At 39.5% G+C, this 15932-nt stretch overlaps 4 protein-coding genes across 12 annotated transcripts in view; 2 read left to right on the top strand and 2 right to left on the bottom strand.

Moving 5' to 3' along the window:
- Positions 1-140: 140 nt before the first annotated feature.
- Positions 141-4992, bottom strand: LOC111243982 (protein disulfide isomerase CRELD2-like). 2 transcript variants are annotated; one of them, XM_022790465.2, is made up of 3 exons: positions 4853-4992; positions 1856-2768; positions 141-639 (listed from the first exon to the last, which is right to left on the bottom strand). In XM_022790465.2, exons 2-3 carry the CDS (start codon positions 2648-2650, stop codon positions 451-453), a joined length of 984 nt encoding a protein of 327 aa, XP_022646200.1. In that variant the 5' UTR covers positions 2651-2768; positions 4853-4992; the 3' UTR covers positions 141-450. The 2 variants fall into 2 exon arrangements, with proteins under 2 accessions (XP_022646200.1, XP_022646199.1); XM_022790464.2 differs by having other exon boundaries at positions 4449-4947.
- A 119-nt stretch (positions 4993-5111) lies between these two features.
- LOC111243985 (inositol-tetrakisphosphate 1-kinase-like) overlaps positions 5112-15932 on the top strand; it is a 27908-nt gene continuing 17087 nt past the window's right edge. For 2 of the 6 annotated variants that reach the window (XM_086981138.1, XM_086981137.1), the window contains exons 1-7: positions 5125-7557; positions 8542-8566; positions 8837-8962; positions 9175-9388; positions 9624-9760; positions 9907-10044; positions 10481-10753. In XM_086981138.1, the coding sequence (XP_086837264.1) occupies positions 7451-7557; positions 8542-8566; positions 8837-8962; positions 9175-9388; positions 9624-9760; positions 9907-10044; positions 10481-10753 (1020 nt within the window). In that variant the 5' untranslated portion in view covers positions 5125-7450. Of the gene's footprint in view, positions 7558-8541; positions 8567-8836; positions 8963-9174; positions 9389-9623; positions 9761-9906; positions 10045-10480; positions 10754-15932 lie in introns of all 6 variants that reach the window. The other 4 variants (XM_022790470.2, XM_086981136.1, XM_086981135.1 and 1 more) reach the window with 4 other exon arrangements.
- tko (30S ribosomal protein S12 technical knockout) overlaps positions 10621-15932 on the top strand; it is a 23354-nt gene continuing 18042 nt past the window's right edge. Inside the window, exon 1 of the mRNA XM_086981146.1 lies at positions 10621-10753. The gene's annotated coding sequence lies outside the window, so the exon portion shown is untranslated. The remainder of the gene's footprint in view (positions 10754-15932) is intronic.
- The window catches only part of LOC111244376 (proteasome activator complex subunit 4A-like), a 17936-nt gene continuing 15170 nt past the window's right edge, over positions 13167-15932 (bottom strand). For 2 of the 3 annotated variants that reach the window (XM_022791418.2, XM_086981097.1), the window contains 2 exons: positions 15638-15822; positions 13167-15443 (listed from right to left, as the gene is read on the bottom strand). In XM_022791418.2, coding sequence (XP_022647153.1) covers positions 15309-15443; positions 15638-15822 — 320 coding nt within the window. In that variant the 3' untranslated portion in view covers positions 13167-15308. The remainder of the gene's footprint in view (positions 15444-15637; positions 15823-15932) is intronic. The other variant, XR_015321933.1, reaches the window with a different exon arrangement.

Below are 15932 nucleotides of genomic sequence, written 5' to 3'. Positions count from 1 at the left end.
CTGTTAAGTATGCTATATTTATCCACATGTAGGCACCAGTTGTGAAGTTCGGTTGTTTATTTTTTTTATTATCACTGTGTACATAAAGGTTCATTTAAATTACAAAAGTACACTTCTAACTGCAATGACATTGCTTTCACTCAGATTTGCACGTTTCTTTATTAGCTAGGCTTCATACATCATTCACCGGCCAATTTACAGTAACATAGCTCAAGCTTCTGATTTTAGCACCCTGCGTCAATAGGTACTGCGTTAATAGGGTGAACCCCACAGCGCAGTTGGTAAAGCTTGTCTATTTCTATAACCATCTTAAATAAGTTCCCTTAGCTACCCAGTGTGCAATGGGTTAACGCTTGGTACAGTAGATTCATTAGGAGGCATTCAGCTCGCATTTATCTTTGTTACTTGCTTCTACATTTATCTACAGTAGGTTGTCAATAGAAATTGTTACTAGCCGGCAAAGCTCCGTATGAACTTCTGCACGTCGAAGTTCTCCCATTCTCCAGTTGTATACTCAGAGGCTCCAATGTACATGGCTACGCAAGCGCCAATTGCCGATGAGAGGGTGATCGACTTCTTCGAGATGATTACTGTACAGATGATTAAACCTAGGTGGACAGCCCATCGACTTAGCGTTACCTTAAGACAATAACACAAGCAGAGCGAGTAAGATTTTTTAAATTATTATTATCGTTACTATAACAATTACTTCTATTTTTTATAGAAACGATTGCCTTATGCTAAAGTATCATTTGGAGCAATTTAATATGAATATATCTTAGAAAATTGCAAGAAGACAACTGTTTGTTTAGTTGTGCTTTTTTTTAACTTGTTGCGACGCCATATATAAAGTTATAGATATATTATATATATAATATAACTTTCTGACTAACACACAAATTGTGTAATATCTACGTTCTTGGCAGGATTCGAAGCAGTGACGCTTCCTTATCATCCTTCAACGAGGAGCTTAGTTGTCTAAGCCGCTGTGTGGGCATATGTAGTAACAGAATATCTAGCTTTAAGCTTGCATAAATAAACGAGATAGCCAGGTTTCCATTTTCCAATTATTCGTTGCATTAGTAAAGTATAAAAAGAGTTAAGTGAATGTAGTGAGTTAAGCCCAGCGGAAACATGAAGATCGTTAGGTAGGGGTTAAAAATTTGCTTTAACTAATTGCTCTGAATACGATTGTTGAAGGCGTAGAATTCGATACCGAAAAGAAGTTTATTTTTGGTTTCTTTCTAAATTTATTCCTTTCAGCGATAGTTTTCCGTAATTCAATAAGGATCAATAGGTTAAGGATAAGGTATAATGATACTGTGGTCTTTCTAGGCTAAGCTAACTTTAATGGTATGGAAGCCGTACATTATGCTGGTTTTAAAAACAACTGGCTAAGCAACATTTGCTAAATGAGAACGAAAATCGATAAGTGTAAACAAGATAATTGCTTGCAAGTGTTAGGGTCCTAATTGTTGGTTTATGCTCTGGGTGATTTCTTGTCCCGCCAGGGTATCAATACCTACTCATAAGTGGGTTCTCTTAATTTCGCTCGTCAATATTCCAACCAAGATACATATTATTTCAGTAAATGCAACAACAGTGTTCTGCTTAATGGTCTTATACAACTCACTTTATAAATACACACTGTCAATAGTTTAGAAATCACACGACTACAATTTTTAAGTTGGAACATGTTTAATCGAAAGAAAGAATAATTTTAATGTTTTAGCTGTATTGAGGAAGTTAAAACCAATCCGCCAATGTAGTTTTTGTAGTTATAGCATGTCTGCATGCTTTGCATAAAACGCTTACGCAGTGTTTATCCTACTTCTATAACGTTTTAATAACTTACCTGCACACTGTTAAGCCTCTGTTGCGTGCAGACGCCCTTGTTGAGTACGTAGCCTTTAGCACACTTCACACAGTTATCGGGACCATCGGCATAACAGCCCAGACAAGTTTTATCGCACTCAAGACAGTGAAATCCGCCCTCGTAGTTCACGCAGAACGTGTTCCCTGTACACGGCGACTCCTCACTCTCAACGCACTCGTCTATATCGGAACAGCCCCACTCTTGTGTATGTACATAACCCTTTTTGCATACAACACAGCCTTTTGAGCCTGTCTCACGACATGTAGCGCATGACTTATCGCAAGCGCTACATTGGCTCGCTGTCGAATTGAGGAAATAGCCATCCGTACATTGGTCACACAGCTCACCCTGGTACCCCTTATGACATTTACATGTGCCATTACCCTTTCGGCTGCCAGAGCCCCGACAAGTACCATGGCCTGAGCAGGGTTTCTCCGCGCCCCCCGTACATGGTGTACACTCCGGGCCAAAATAGCCTTTATCACAACATACGCTGAGCTGCTCGACACACAGCCATCTGTCGAGCGATTTACTGTCATGTTTCCGCAGTCCGTGATACCATTCCTCGAGCAGGTGCTCGTGTTCCTCTTTAAGGTCCCTGCACTGTCCTGCGTGTTTCTTGATATCATCGCACATTGCCTCCTGAACTTCGATCAACCGTACCTCCGAGTCCTCGTACCTCATGCCTCGCTCCTTTTCGTAAGCAGCGTCACCACCTTCGAACTTGTTTCGCTGGGTCTTTTCGAGACCCTTGAGGAACTCTACGGCGACCATCCTACAGGCTGCGCACGGTGGCAGACGCTCATCCGAGCCTCTGCCGACAGTGGAGGCTCTGAAACCGAGGGTCTGCGGGTAGGCTGACGGAAGCAGGACAGGCAGTATCCATATAATTCTGAAAAGTTTTGCGACAAATAGGCAAGAAAAGCACAGTTTGATGAATCCGGCATATGAATGGTCACGTTATGATTACGAATTGTTTTATAAATTGGTTTTGTCTTACATACGATGGCATTTGAAAAGCAACGCCAATGAGGGTAAGTTAATTAAAAGCTATTTAAGTCCCTGTATCTGATATCTGAAGTATCTGATATTTATGTGAAAACATATTAATGTTTCCACATAAGTATCATTATGTTATTATTATCATATTACGTTATTGACAAAAAAAAAGTTGTTTGAGCTGTACGTATTCTCGGTAACAATAAAGAGTCTACCTCAAGTGATTATGAATTGTATCATTGAAATGACTATGGGAACTCGGAATAATTTTTGACTTCTTTTCCGTCTTTCAAAATGTAAGTCGGATGAATTACAATATATTGGTCAAGAAAAAAACGTAGGTGGAACGAATGCGAGCAGTGCGGCACCTGATTCTACACTTCAAGTATTATCCGATGTAAGGACATCAAGTTAAATATAAAAAAAAATATTAAGCATTCTGAGATTGAGCATGCAGTTGGTGGTCTGTTTTGTTCTTCGCTCTGTGATCTTAGCCGATGCAATATGTATATTTGCTAAGTGTAATGCTGACTAAGAGAGGGACTATAATCTGCAAACGCATCAAGTTGACATTTTGTGATTGAAGTTCGGTTATGGTTATAGTCTAGAAAAGTGACTGATGTTGTCGCTAAGCCGCGCGTTAGTTTGAGCCTCGCTACGATAGTCGTTAGATTATCGTAGATTTTTCTGCGCAATGAGGGAGTCGGGTTCGGCCAAACGTTATTTTATATGTTGCTACTGATTCCCATAAGTTACTCTAATAGAATAAATGCTAAAGTGAAAAATGCTTCGAATTTCTTAAACAAACATTAACGTCAGTAATCACGCTAAATTTAAGTCCACGTCCTGAAATATACCCCAGCCTAAATAGGATTTCCATGATTTATGTGAAAAATTTACTGTCGCCGTATCTTATTTCCGATTGCCTTTTCAAAGCAATTTAATCCTATTCTAAATCAACTACCTTACGGAATATGTTTCTATACGCGTAGTCAATAAAGAATCTCCCTTATTAAGACTATCTAGACGCGTGGCCGCCTATAGTCTCTACCAAAACATCGCTTCGTTAATGACACAGATCATTTGGAAGCTTCAAATTGTTGGAGTGATGCAGTTATGAAGGAGGTCAAGTAGTCGGACAGCCGACCCAATGAGACCAACCACATCCGATTCTGGCACAGCTGATTCTAATCTATTGTCATGCGTCCTTTATGTTTTCCCCTCTTTTATCCTGTTTCAAATAACAATCTCTTTTTTGGAAAAGCTCACACATATTTATCTGCACTGCTCTAGTCGCTCATCCGCTGAGTGGCAATAGACACCAGTGGCTGTCTACGAACAGCGTGAGCTACAAAGACACTTTCTTTCTGTATCAGTCTGGTGTGAATACAGTCAGTTGTATGAGATCAGTTGTCGTCTAGCGACACCTCTGCCACTCCCAACAGAAGCTGTTAAGACGGGCCAACGTACATAGCAATGCACAGATATTTCATACTCGTTCGATGACCACTTGATTATTATCGTCGTAGCAACCCACAATATTCTTCGTACACAGTGTAAAGTTGCAGCTTACCCGATGCTTGTTTTAGCATTAATGTGTACCGATGAGTCGGTCGTCGTGTGCATGAATCTCATTATGCGCCGTAACCGAAGTTTCTCCCAGTGCCGACCTGTAGACAAATACTACCATATACGATTCTAACTAATGCTGAACAACGCGTAGACAGGTAGAAACGGTACTCTGCTCAATCTCGATACTCGCGTCGAAAGTTAACTTGAAAATGTTTTGTTAGTCCAAATTCGATTTGAGCTTTGCTCAAATCTATCACCGGCCCAGAGAGTTCTTTCTACAGGGCCGGCACGCACACGAGTGTCACACGAAGTTGTACTATGTTTTTGTCCTACAGTTTTTCTGGGCTCCTTTTACACAGACGAATTACACACACAGGGCCGACGTAAATTACGGCAAATGCTCACCATAGGGCGCAAAACGTAACCAGCGGTTCAATGGTCTGTTGCCTGTTGGCCCGTCCGGGTTTGGCTTTACAATGCACCTCTCGTTTGTTTCGCCTGCTTTACAGCTACTGCTTCTGCGGATGCTGCTGTTGTTATTGACCGTGCTGCTACAGCCGCCGGGAGCGGCTGTCCCTCGCTGTCTGCCTAGTTCTATCGGCGCCATTGTTTAGCTGAGAGACAGAGCCGTTGCAGACCTCTCGCTCCAATTCGCTTGCTGTTCGCGCCCCCAGCCTATCAGCTGAGAGGCGGCAAACATGTGGTCAATTCGAGAAGAAGCTTAGAGACGGACGAGTGTTTTAGACGAAGGACAACGTTGTTGTTGTCCCCGATTTTCGTGTTACAGAAAGAGATTAGGTATAGGGTAAACTGGTTTTGGAAATCGGTTATGGGCTTTTTCAAATTGGTTTGTCTATCCCTCTATTTTCATGAGTTACAGCTCCCATGATAGTGTCTTCCATCATGTTGTATTGTGTGCAGTATTGACTGTACTGTTAAGGGTGTTGTCACTTGTCCGAAATGAACGGTTTGCAGTTGCGATTCTATTGCTGACTGACGACGGTCACCTTCTTTGATGACCGCTGATAGTGTGCTTGTTGTCCAGCTCAATTTGGGTTTGGTCATGTAAGAGAACCAAAAAAAGGCAAAGTATTATGTGGCTGAATGCTAGCTATACGGAAAACAAAGCGATGGTAGCCGGTTAGTGAGCCAGCAATAAAGTTCCGGGAAATATCATCCATTATTCTAGAGTGGTGACGGGTTATCCAACTGCGCTGTTTCTGCCGAGTTATCCACTTGTTCAGTTTCATTTTGATTTTGCTTCCCCTCTTATGACGATAGTGATTGTGTCCCATAGCGGTGAACTGGGCCGAGCAAGAGAGGCACGTGCGTATTTTTTTCACTGCATTCGTATTAGTGCCTCGAATAATGAAAAACGAGTTGCTAACAGGGTTGGATTTTCAGAGAGTTCTGTGCGCAGATGGTGAGATTCTCCTTAAAATCTTTGTGAAATCTACGAGCAGACAGTCGTGTAGATTTTAAGCACTCAGACGACTAAGTGGCATTCTCTACTATTAGATAATACGGCGTGCACGCACGATGTTGTCCACATCATTGGTGCTTAATTTGGTTGCCTCATCCCCTAAAAGGCTATCAGATTGCTCGGCCTGGATCGAGGACCTGGACAAGCAATTACTAACCTGCAAACAATATATTACCCCATTGATTTTTATCATCGCCTTGACTTAAGCAACTATCAAGGTTTTAAAGTTTTTGGAGTAAATACTATGCATTCACCTAGTCAGACTCCGCAACCTAACCAGAAGCTTTCCTGTCTGCTGCTTCCACTGCTGCTGCGTCTCCACTCTTCCCCAGTCTAGAGTCTCTTTCCACCAAGGAGCGACGACGGTCATGGCGACCCCTGGTTTCAGTGTAAGAGGGGCATATTTGCCCGCGCGAAAGGCGGAAGGGACTCGCTAATACTACAAAGTAGCAGCCGCTAACATCTTGCCGCGGCAGTAGCCCGTGCGGTCTTCTCATACTCTGCTCTTTTCGTAAACTGTTCGTCGGTCGTTCATTGCACGACTCGATGCTAGCGTTGGCCGAATCGGATCGTAATATCGTACCCATTCAATCCAGCAATTGGCTACAGATGTCAGCCCTCTAGCAGCTGCTTGCCCATTCCTCATTGCTTGTAACAGACACGAACAGGTTAGTGGAAAAGACCACCGCAAACAAGGAGTGACGATCCAAACGATAGCCGCACACAGCATTTGAGGAGCATAATGCACTCTACGATGGGATGGGTTGCCGCAGTGCATAGAGGAGGTAAATGAGTGTGGCGTTGCCACTTGACTTATTGTTTTTGGAGCTATTCAACGGACAGCTACATCGAATAACTAACGAAACGAGCGGCCGCAGAACATCTTAAAGAAGGTTTGCTGAAGCAGAGACGCTTGTTTGTGCTATAGTACAATATCCAAACAACAGAAGTGGTCGTAGCTACATCAACAGTTGATTAATCGCGCTTCAATCAGTCAATCGCGGTCAAGAAAGGGAAAATACAAAATGAGAGTGGGTGAATACAAGTAAGGAAGAAACATAAGGCTGTAGTTACTGTGTGCTAGTAGTTTTTGTCTGGGTAAACGGTTAATAATAATTTGACTGTTACACGATGTGCCACTTCGTCTAACTGTTTTTACAAAAATCTACATGGATCTATATGAGAGAGTAACAGTGTACACATCAAAATTTAACGTGTATCTGAGAGAAGTAGTATCTTTTGTGCAGACTCGGCGAATACCAGACTGCTCTGGAACATTAATCCGATGAAGATGAACTGATCAGGGCAAACTGTGGTGGAAAAACAAACCCAGGACTGGGTAGTAAAATCACAGCGCAATCAGTGCCTTGACGTATAATGTTCATATTGTCACGACGTGTGGGGAAAAAAATGGTAGCAGGTTTACTAGCACGAGTTCCCATGTCTTAGACGTGATACACGGTAATTCCGGCGGAAAACGTATTGTGGAAAAACCAAGCCGTGTCTGGCAACTTAGCAGCATGGACCAAACAGACGGCTCACAGGGACCGATGCAGCGAGTCGGTTATTGGTGGCCTGATAAAAAAGAGAAGTATGTTTCGCCGAAAGTTCTCAGGAAACATCTCAGGTTAGTAGAAAGCTGTTGCACTGCCCATCTAATTTAACAATTTTATTTACTTTTACAAGTTGCTTGATACAATATAACATTATCATCACAACTTAAATATAAAAGGGAACCACTACAAAGTTTCGACGTCTTTGTTATTCTTGATATGCGTGGGTGTTAAACAGAAGTTAGATTAGATAGGATAGGATAGGATAGATAGATAGATAAGATAGATAGGATAGAGAGGATACGATATGATACGATACGATAGATAGATAGGATAGATAGATAGATAAGATAGATATAGGATAAGATAGATAGGATAGATAGGATACGATATGATACGATACGATAGATAGATAGGATAGATAAGATAGGTAGGATAGATAGATAGATAGATATAGGATGGAATAGGATAGACATAGGATAGATAGATAGATAGATATAGGAAGAATAGGATAGATAAATGATATAGGATAGATAGATAGATATAGGATAGAATAGAATAGATAGAAGAATAGGATAGAATAGGATAGATAGATAGACATAGGATCTATATATCTATCTATCCTATATCTATCTATCTATCTATCCTATATCTATCTATCTATCTATCCTACATCTATGTATCTATCTAGATAGGATAGATAGATAGATAGATATAGGATAGATAGATAGATATAGGATAGATAGATAGATAGATATAGGATAGATAGATAGATATAGGATAGATAGATAGATATAGGATAGATAGATAGATATAGGATAGATAGATAGATAGATATAGGATAGATAGATAGATAGATATAGGATAGATAGATAGATATAGGATAGATAGATAGATAGATATAGGATAGATAGATAGATATAGGATAGATAGATAGATAGATAGATAGATAGATAGATATAGGATAGATAGATAGATAGATAGATAGATAGATGCAAAATTGGTCATAAAAAGAAAGGTAAAAATGTCCTTTTAATCCGTTTCGTTTGATATTGCAGAGAGTATAATTTGGAACTGGTCAAGGTACGCAATTGTAATCGTCTCGTGCACACAATACCTAGCGATATGTAAATCGCTAATAGGGTGACGCAATACAACATATAGGAAATTGGATGTGGTTTATAACAATATCCGATGATAAACAGTAGTTCTAATACTTTACTAGTAAACTCATCATCTTTGTCAGTTTACGTATCTTTTGATATCGATGAGAGAACATCTAGTAATTTTTGCATTGTTATCACTTTTCATTGTTTGAACCCATCCCACCTACTCAACTGATTGGTACCACAGCTGGACTTAAATTGGCCCCTAGCAAAACAGGGACCTTTTGTGGTGGTCGTCCACAAACTCTGCGAAATGCTCGTTAAGGAAATAAGAGGTGACAGCCACGCTGCCTCGATTTGCAAACAATTGGATGTAAGTAAGGGTTAGTTTCCATGCCGCGAATTCAGAATAAACTTGGACAACTAGGTATTTACTCGCGGTTCAAAGTTTCCGATTTCGTGGGTTTGTGGTGAGGAGATTGGTGGGTATTTGACATCGTCGATGAGTTTTTGGATTGCTAAAGAAAAAATGGGACAACACACCGGAAATTGTTATTAAATATTCTTGCTGTTTACTTCCTCCAGGAACTCAGTTCGTCAAATCCACGTATGGTCATCCTAGACCCATTGTCTTCAGTCCGCGCGATACTCGATCGGAATAATCAGTACCAGACGGTGAAATCCGCGCTCGATCAGCTAGAGGAAAATATCTCAGTGCCTCCGTTTGTCCGACTAGATGCAGCCGAGCCCGATGTCAACATTCATCGTGTTCAAGAAAGCGGTCTCAAGTTTCCACTAGGTGCGCTTTTTTCTATGAGTAAAAATGAGTAAAAAAGTTCTGTAATTATCTTCTTTGTACAGTTATGGTCGACGCACTACTGTATACGATTAAATGTGAAAAAAATAATTACTTATATATAAGATTATCTGCTTTCCCGCTACGAAGTAGTGGTGGCTGGCTCCAGAGTGTGTAGAATCATAAGCTACATATTCAACAAGCTTTAGACTAAGGACCTTGAATTTTATTGTTTCAGTTTGTAAGCCAATCGTGGCACAAGGGACTGAAGCTCATATAATGCAGCTTATTTTTAACGAATGCGGGTTAAGAAAACTAAACTCGTTTCCTTGCATCGTGCAACAGTTTGTGCCTCATGGATCCGTTTTATATAAGGTACCAAACGACATATACCTAAAAAATCTAATTGTATAATTGATGCCTGTCCAACAGAAATGCTCCGGTGCTATTGGGAAAATCAAACGACCTTCATCGTTGACAGCTTAATGTCATACGAGGCTAACGTTACGGTATCATTCCAGGTATTCGTTGTAGGTCCGACATTCAGCGTGATTAAACGACCCTCGTTTAAAAATATCACAACATCATCTAAGGAGGATCTTATCGAATTTCACTCACATGACATATCGAAGCCCGATGCATCATCGCCACTAATTGACGTAAGTCATGCGTTCCTGTGCGAATCGGCGTGTTAGTCGCTCGCTTAGTCCCGCGAGATTTATTATAACCGATGCTACGTTTTTCGTAAACTGTTAAATAGAAATATGCACAGCTAGACTAAATCAACATCTCTAACCTCTGCATCTACATCTGTGAAAGGCCGCTAAGTTAATACCCACTATACGGATGTCGTCCGCGCAATAGAGGCAGGTTCCAGCCGTTACTCTAAGTGTAAGAAAAAATTATTGCTAAAAGCAAATGCGTACATGGACAATTGCAAATATGAAATACCTGCTCGACTAGTCTGCTATTTATTGTGACAAAATCTTATTGTTAGCTGGGAACTTTGTATTAATATAGCTTAACCGTTTTATGAGATTTTCATGCATGGAAACTACGTCACATATTTTCGCTATATTTGGTTTCGTCTCGCAGCGAGAAGCATGGCACCGACCAGACAAACGGGGTGATTCTGTCGGATTTTCGGGACGTCTGGCTCGAGCTGTTGAAGCCGTTCGACAGTCAACAAAACAAACGCTCTGCGGGATCGATGTCATTGTCGAAGAGCAGACTGGTCGTTTGTACGTCATCGACGTGAACAACTTTCCCGGCTACTCTGGTATGGAGAATTTCATGTCGGAGTTTATCCGACTGATTACAGCATCGGCCGCACGCGCTGCGAATTCGCCACCAGCAAGGGCAACCGAGGTTAGTTCCGCAACGCCCACAAATGGTTTGGGGGCGGACATATAAAAACACACGACTGGACAAACAGTTAGGCCTGTCATGAGATCACCGTTTTTTCGGTTAGCCAATCGGTTGCGGTTGTTTAAAAAAATCAAACCGCTAAAAGCAGAAACGTCTTTGCGTTGCATTTTTACACTTTGGGACAGACGCTTTACGAGGAAAGAATTGATAATGTGGAAAAATAGAAGAAACATACGAATCTCATCGAAATTAAATTTACTTACATCATACATACAATGTGATAAGTGCAGGCGAACGATTTAAATATTTGAGGATATACTATCTAGTTGAGAATTAATAAATTGCGTAGGCGCAGAAAAGATGCGCATAGAAGATAATGCTAACTTATTGGTTGGGGGATATGTAATAACATAGAGGAAGAAAACAAGCAAGCTATTCAGAAGCGGTATTTTCTTTTTCCCCACATTATCATAGTGTTGTTTCACCATGACAACGATGTAAAGCTTAATAATTAAATGCCTTTCACAAAACGGCAGGCAGTGGATTTTTGCTAATTACTTGTTATTTACAAGACATCGTGCAGCAATAAGCAGGGCCGCCGATAGAGTTTACATTTCGAAATAGTTCTCGTTGTTTTTCGTTCACGTTCTGTTCCGGTGCCATTGCAGTATAGCAAGGGTTCATACACGAAGGTTCATACGAGGGGCATTCCTTGCAGAAACTGCGTTGTTTCACTAGCCAAACTTTGAAACAAATGCGCAAATTTCTGATGGACAAACAACCGAACAAAGCATTCAGAATATTCAAATATCGTTAAGCTTGTCTATTGCAAAACATAAATAGCCACGTTCAAGACTGTTACGCAGAATGCAAAGCTTCGATTGCCTAGAGTGACAGGCTACGATTTTAGTGAACGCAACATGCACCTGAAATTACTCTACACGTGACATAAATATACACACGACTAATATATTAGAGCAATAGCAGTTGAGAACGGAAAAGCATCAAGTTCGGTGCTGAGTTTACACCGTGCCCTAGTCAATGCATTATAGTAATCATAACAATAATTTACCGAAGCTCGGTCACCGCTAAAACCTGTCATTTATAGTGCTTCACATTTCCGACATCAAAAAAAAAAATACGGAACACTTCTCAGGATAGAAAGCAACAATATCCAAATGAATTCCAAATAGACTTCGCATTGAACAAGGTCGAATTGCAGCTGCGACATCAGTTGCTCAAAAAATATTTTAGTGACTACTTATAGTAGCAACGTAAACAGGCTGTGCAAATTAATACAAAAGAACGCGTGCCAAATAAACAGTTGTTCAAGTTCTTCTTTTCTACAAAAAATAAAAGGCATTTCTTTTTTCATTCACAAAGAAGAGAACAAAAAAGTAGACTTCATTGTGTAAGCAGTATTAAGTGTCGCAACAACTGAACTGTTTGTTTTATGGAAAGATTCTATCGACTCATTTTCTTTACGTAAACGTAGCAGGCATAAAATCATCCGCCATTCTACCAGCAAAGAACCAATTCTCTCTAGAACAAAACAGAAAACTCGTCATAGTGAAAATATCCGAGTTTTCCGAATTTCATCGAATATCAACGATTATGTAATATGTTGACGCAGGACGAACTCTTACCGATACTGAAAGCTGTTTACCCAAAATCAAAGGTTTCTATGTAGCTTCGACAAATCTAAGGAAGATTTTTGGGAGCTTAACTGTATAAACCTCAATAATTTATAGTTAAAGAATTTGAAGATCGGAAGTGGACCCAAAAAGTAACACATGAGACCTCTTATACGGTCGTTATGAAAAGCAAAATATCAATTGCCAGTCAAGTTAGCCAGAAAGCTATAACAGTTGGTCACCTTTTTATTCTTATTTATTATATTATTTATTAAACAGTTCTTTTTATTGGCCGTTTTAATCCATTGGATTTTAAGACCTTCAACTTGCCATCATCTTGACCTTAGTTTCGCTGAAATTTTTCGTATGCAACGTATTTGAGCAACATTAAGGAATATATTATATATTGCTAGACGGACTAGCGGATTTTCTGAGAATAACAAGTGAGTGGTTTAGGTCCTAAATCGAAAGTGATCGCGCAGATTGATAGTTGTATTGAAGAAACACGACTGTTAGTAATGGTATTTTTAGCACACATAAAAATTCCGCTGGAATAACTGTATGTAAAAACAATTATATCTTATTTATTTTATGTTTTTTAAATTTTTTTATAACGTTTAAAGTATGTTTAGAAAAAATTTTTAAATTTAAAACTTTTTTATTTTCGTTTTTTTCTCTTTTTTTCTGAAGAAAGGATTTACATACCTTTATTATTAATTAACTTTTGCAAAGTTAATTTCAGCGATCATTACTGAGCAACTACAGAAGTGAATAGACAATTTAACAAAATCACATTTTCGTTTTTTATTACAGCGAATACCGTATACGCCAACCTGTATACAAGAGTATAAGACTGTTCATTAAAAATAGGTGTGTTTATAACAACAAAGGGACAGCAACAGTCAACACTTCTTTCGACTCCATTCTGTATTTTTCTCTTTCGCTTACAATGTTGTTACTAGTATCAACTATCTATTTGTTTACCCATCGATACTGGACATATATATATATATATATATATATATCCAGTATCGATATATATATAAATAGTTGGAACTCTGTCTACTTCTAATAGTTCAAGATTTTCTTATCTCAACGAAACAGTATTGATTCTTAGAATACTGTGACATACACAAACGTTTTTCCTCCTTGCGGTGCAAGTCTATTTTTCATAGTTTCAGTTTGATCATTCGAAGTTATCCTTCCCCCCTCGAGCATCCCACAACAACTATTTATTAGACATACCACGAACGGACAAACCTATTCAACTATTTAGTTTACTTTCTCCAATAGATACCCATATACTACTTCAATATAGATTGGTGTGCGACTCCGATCACTCTAGGGCAGAACACAGTATGAAATTTGAGGTTACACCGTCAACTTGCCTGATCATCGACACGGGTAATTTATGACGAATGAGCAACAGCTTTAGGGAGAAGCAGAGGTTACAGCCCATTATATTTCCAACGTATGTTGCACATATGACGCGCTTGTATCTAGCGGACTGCACACACCTACACAGAACTGCAGTTAGTCGATATGTAAACGATGTTGTAAGATAACTGTATTGCTAATAGTATTCCAGTTCCGCATTTAAGAGTTTCTACTTTGTTTTTTTTCACCTTTGACCCCTTTTTTGGGTCGTCGTTACTATTAACTACACGTCTTTTTAGTTTGTACTTTCTCTTTCATGTACAAGTTACTTTGTGGGGAAAGCGAATTAACTGAACATGTGTTCAGAGAGAGAGAACCTAATAAAATAATACACTTTTGATAGACCCCACGGGCCTTACACAAGGACGGCTGTCACCTTCTGCTATTCTCAAAGCCGCGCAAATAAAACAATGCGTTTTATTAGTCGAACACACTCATTTAATTATCGAATGAAATATATCAATTAGTCTAGTTCGTTATTTTGTAGCCTCACCTACAGCTCCGCCTTACCTATTTTGCGCGCAGTTAATGAAAAATATTTTTCTTATTTTGTTGGAGCACATAGCACATTGAAAACACATACTTAGGTAAAATCAATAAATGAATAATAATTCTAAGCGCAAAAACCTGCTAGAGAGACATGACCCTTTCCGCTTTCACAAGAGTGCACTTGAAAATTAATCTACAATCAAAATATAGGTTAAAAAAATGTCTCGAGTTTTTTTCTATAGGAAATGTATAGATAATTTGTACGGACGCTGTACGATCGCAGCCCAGGAGCAAAAATCCCTATTTGCGCATCTTTCTATAGCTTCTTTTCTACGAATAGAGTTCCACTTAAAATTGCAGGAGGCATGCTTAATTCAATATTTCACTATAGTTAACTATCTGCCCCGTTCTTGATGATGTATTTATTCATGTCTTTTTCACTATCTTCGCAAATCCAAGGTAAACGACCAATCGCTCAATAAGCCACAATACGGAAAAAACCATTTCATTAAAATCGCTTAGCGATTTAAAGAGAAAAAAAATCGTTGTGGTAGGGAGACGAAATGATAAGTTTTTTTTCATAAAAGATGTTTCCGAGCAGTTTAAATTATTGAGATGTGGAAACCTGGCCCACTACAGGGTTTTTCCTGTCTATATAATTAAACCATTAAAGGTGGCAACACAAGTGTTTGCTTTACCGGTAATAGCAACCTACAGGTACGAGTTTTTTTAACAATCAAGCTTTCCCCATCGGTTTTGATGAAAGCCTCTCCTTCTACGCTAATATGCTAGCATGCGCCGTACTGAAAGCCCAGCAGTCTCACGGCGACGAGCACAAGCCCTGTCGCAGAACATGTTCTGGGCTGAAAGTAAGCACCTTGCTTTTGGACCACACATGTTACTCACTAATTACTAAATAAGAGTTTCTTCATCTTATTTACTAAAAACATAATCTACCATTAAATATTTTACGACCGGTGTTTGTCTGCTAGTATTTACGCATAGTATGATGGGGATACGAGCAGATCGGTAATTATACCCAACTGCTCTTCGCTGAATTTGTCTTTATGATTGCGCCAATTGTCGTGATGGGTCCGCTTGAAGTCTGATAATGTCTTCCTAATCGTTGACTGTAAGAATCACCACACCGATTGAATTATAAAATTGTTTCATAATAACAATATTAAGTGGGTTCATATGATATTGTAATAACTAATGTCGTTCTTATTTTTAGCAAGCATTATTATTATTCCATTTGTATTAGAACCAAAACTTTCTAATCGCGTAAGCTAAACGGTCAACAGGGGCAACGACAAATACTAACCGCTATTGGTTGTGGGGCATTCGCGTGCTCGGCAAGTGTGCAGATGACATCGGGCATAAAGTCCGGGACGTCGTAAGGATATGCATTGACCATAGCGCACAATTCTAAGGCGCAGGCATGGTAATTAATAATGAGCTCTGAATCATTTTCAACACGGGCGTTTTTCGTTTCCACGGTTTTCTCATCTGCAAAACAGGGTGACGACAATATGTTGATTCGATGACTAACCGCTATTGCCTCATCTTACGGGAATACCATGGCATTCATTAGGCTTCAGAAATTCGGTGTATATATG

Source organism: Varroa destructor, unplaced genomic scaffold, assembly GCF_002443255.2.
Source record: "Varroa destructor unplaced genomic scaffold, Vdes_3.0 BEIS01000002.1, whole genome shotgun sequence".
Classification (NCBI taxonomy): domain Eukaryota; kingdom Metazoa; phylum Arthropoda; class Arachnida; order Mesostigmata; family Varroidae; genus Varroa; species Varroa destructor.
The sequence above is the reverse complement of the archived record's forward strand: the minus strand, read 5'-3'. Positions and strand labels throughout refer to the sequence as shown.

Bases quoted from the DNA above. Each gene is read 5' to 3' on its own strand.
- LOC111243982 (XM_022790464.2), bottom strand. From the start codon at position 4,510: ATGAGATTCATGCACACGACGACCGACTCATCGGTACACATTAATGCT. The intron at 2,769-4,448 runs GTAAGCTGCAAC...AAAACTTTTCAG, and splicing joins AATGCTAAAACAAGCATCGG to AATTATATGGATACTGCCTG. The intron at 640-1,855 runs GTAAGTTATTAA...TATTGTCTTAAG, and splicing joins AGAGGCTTAACAGTGTGCAG to GTAACGCTAAGTCGATGGGC.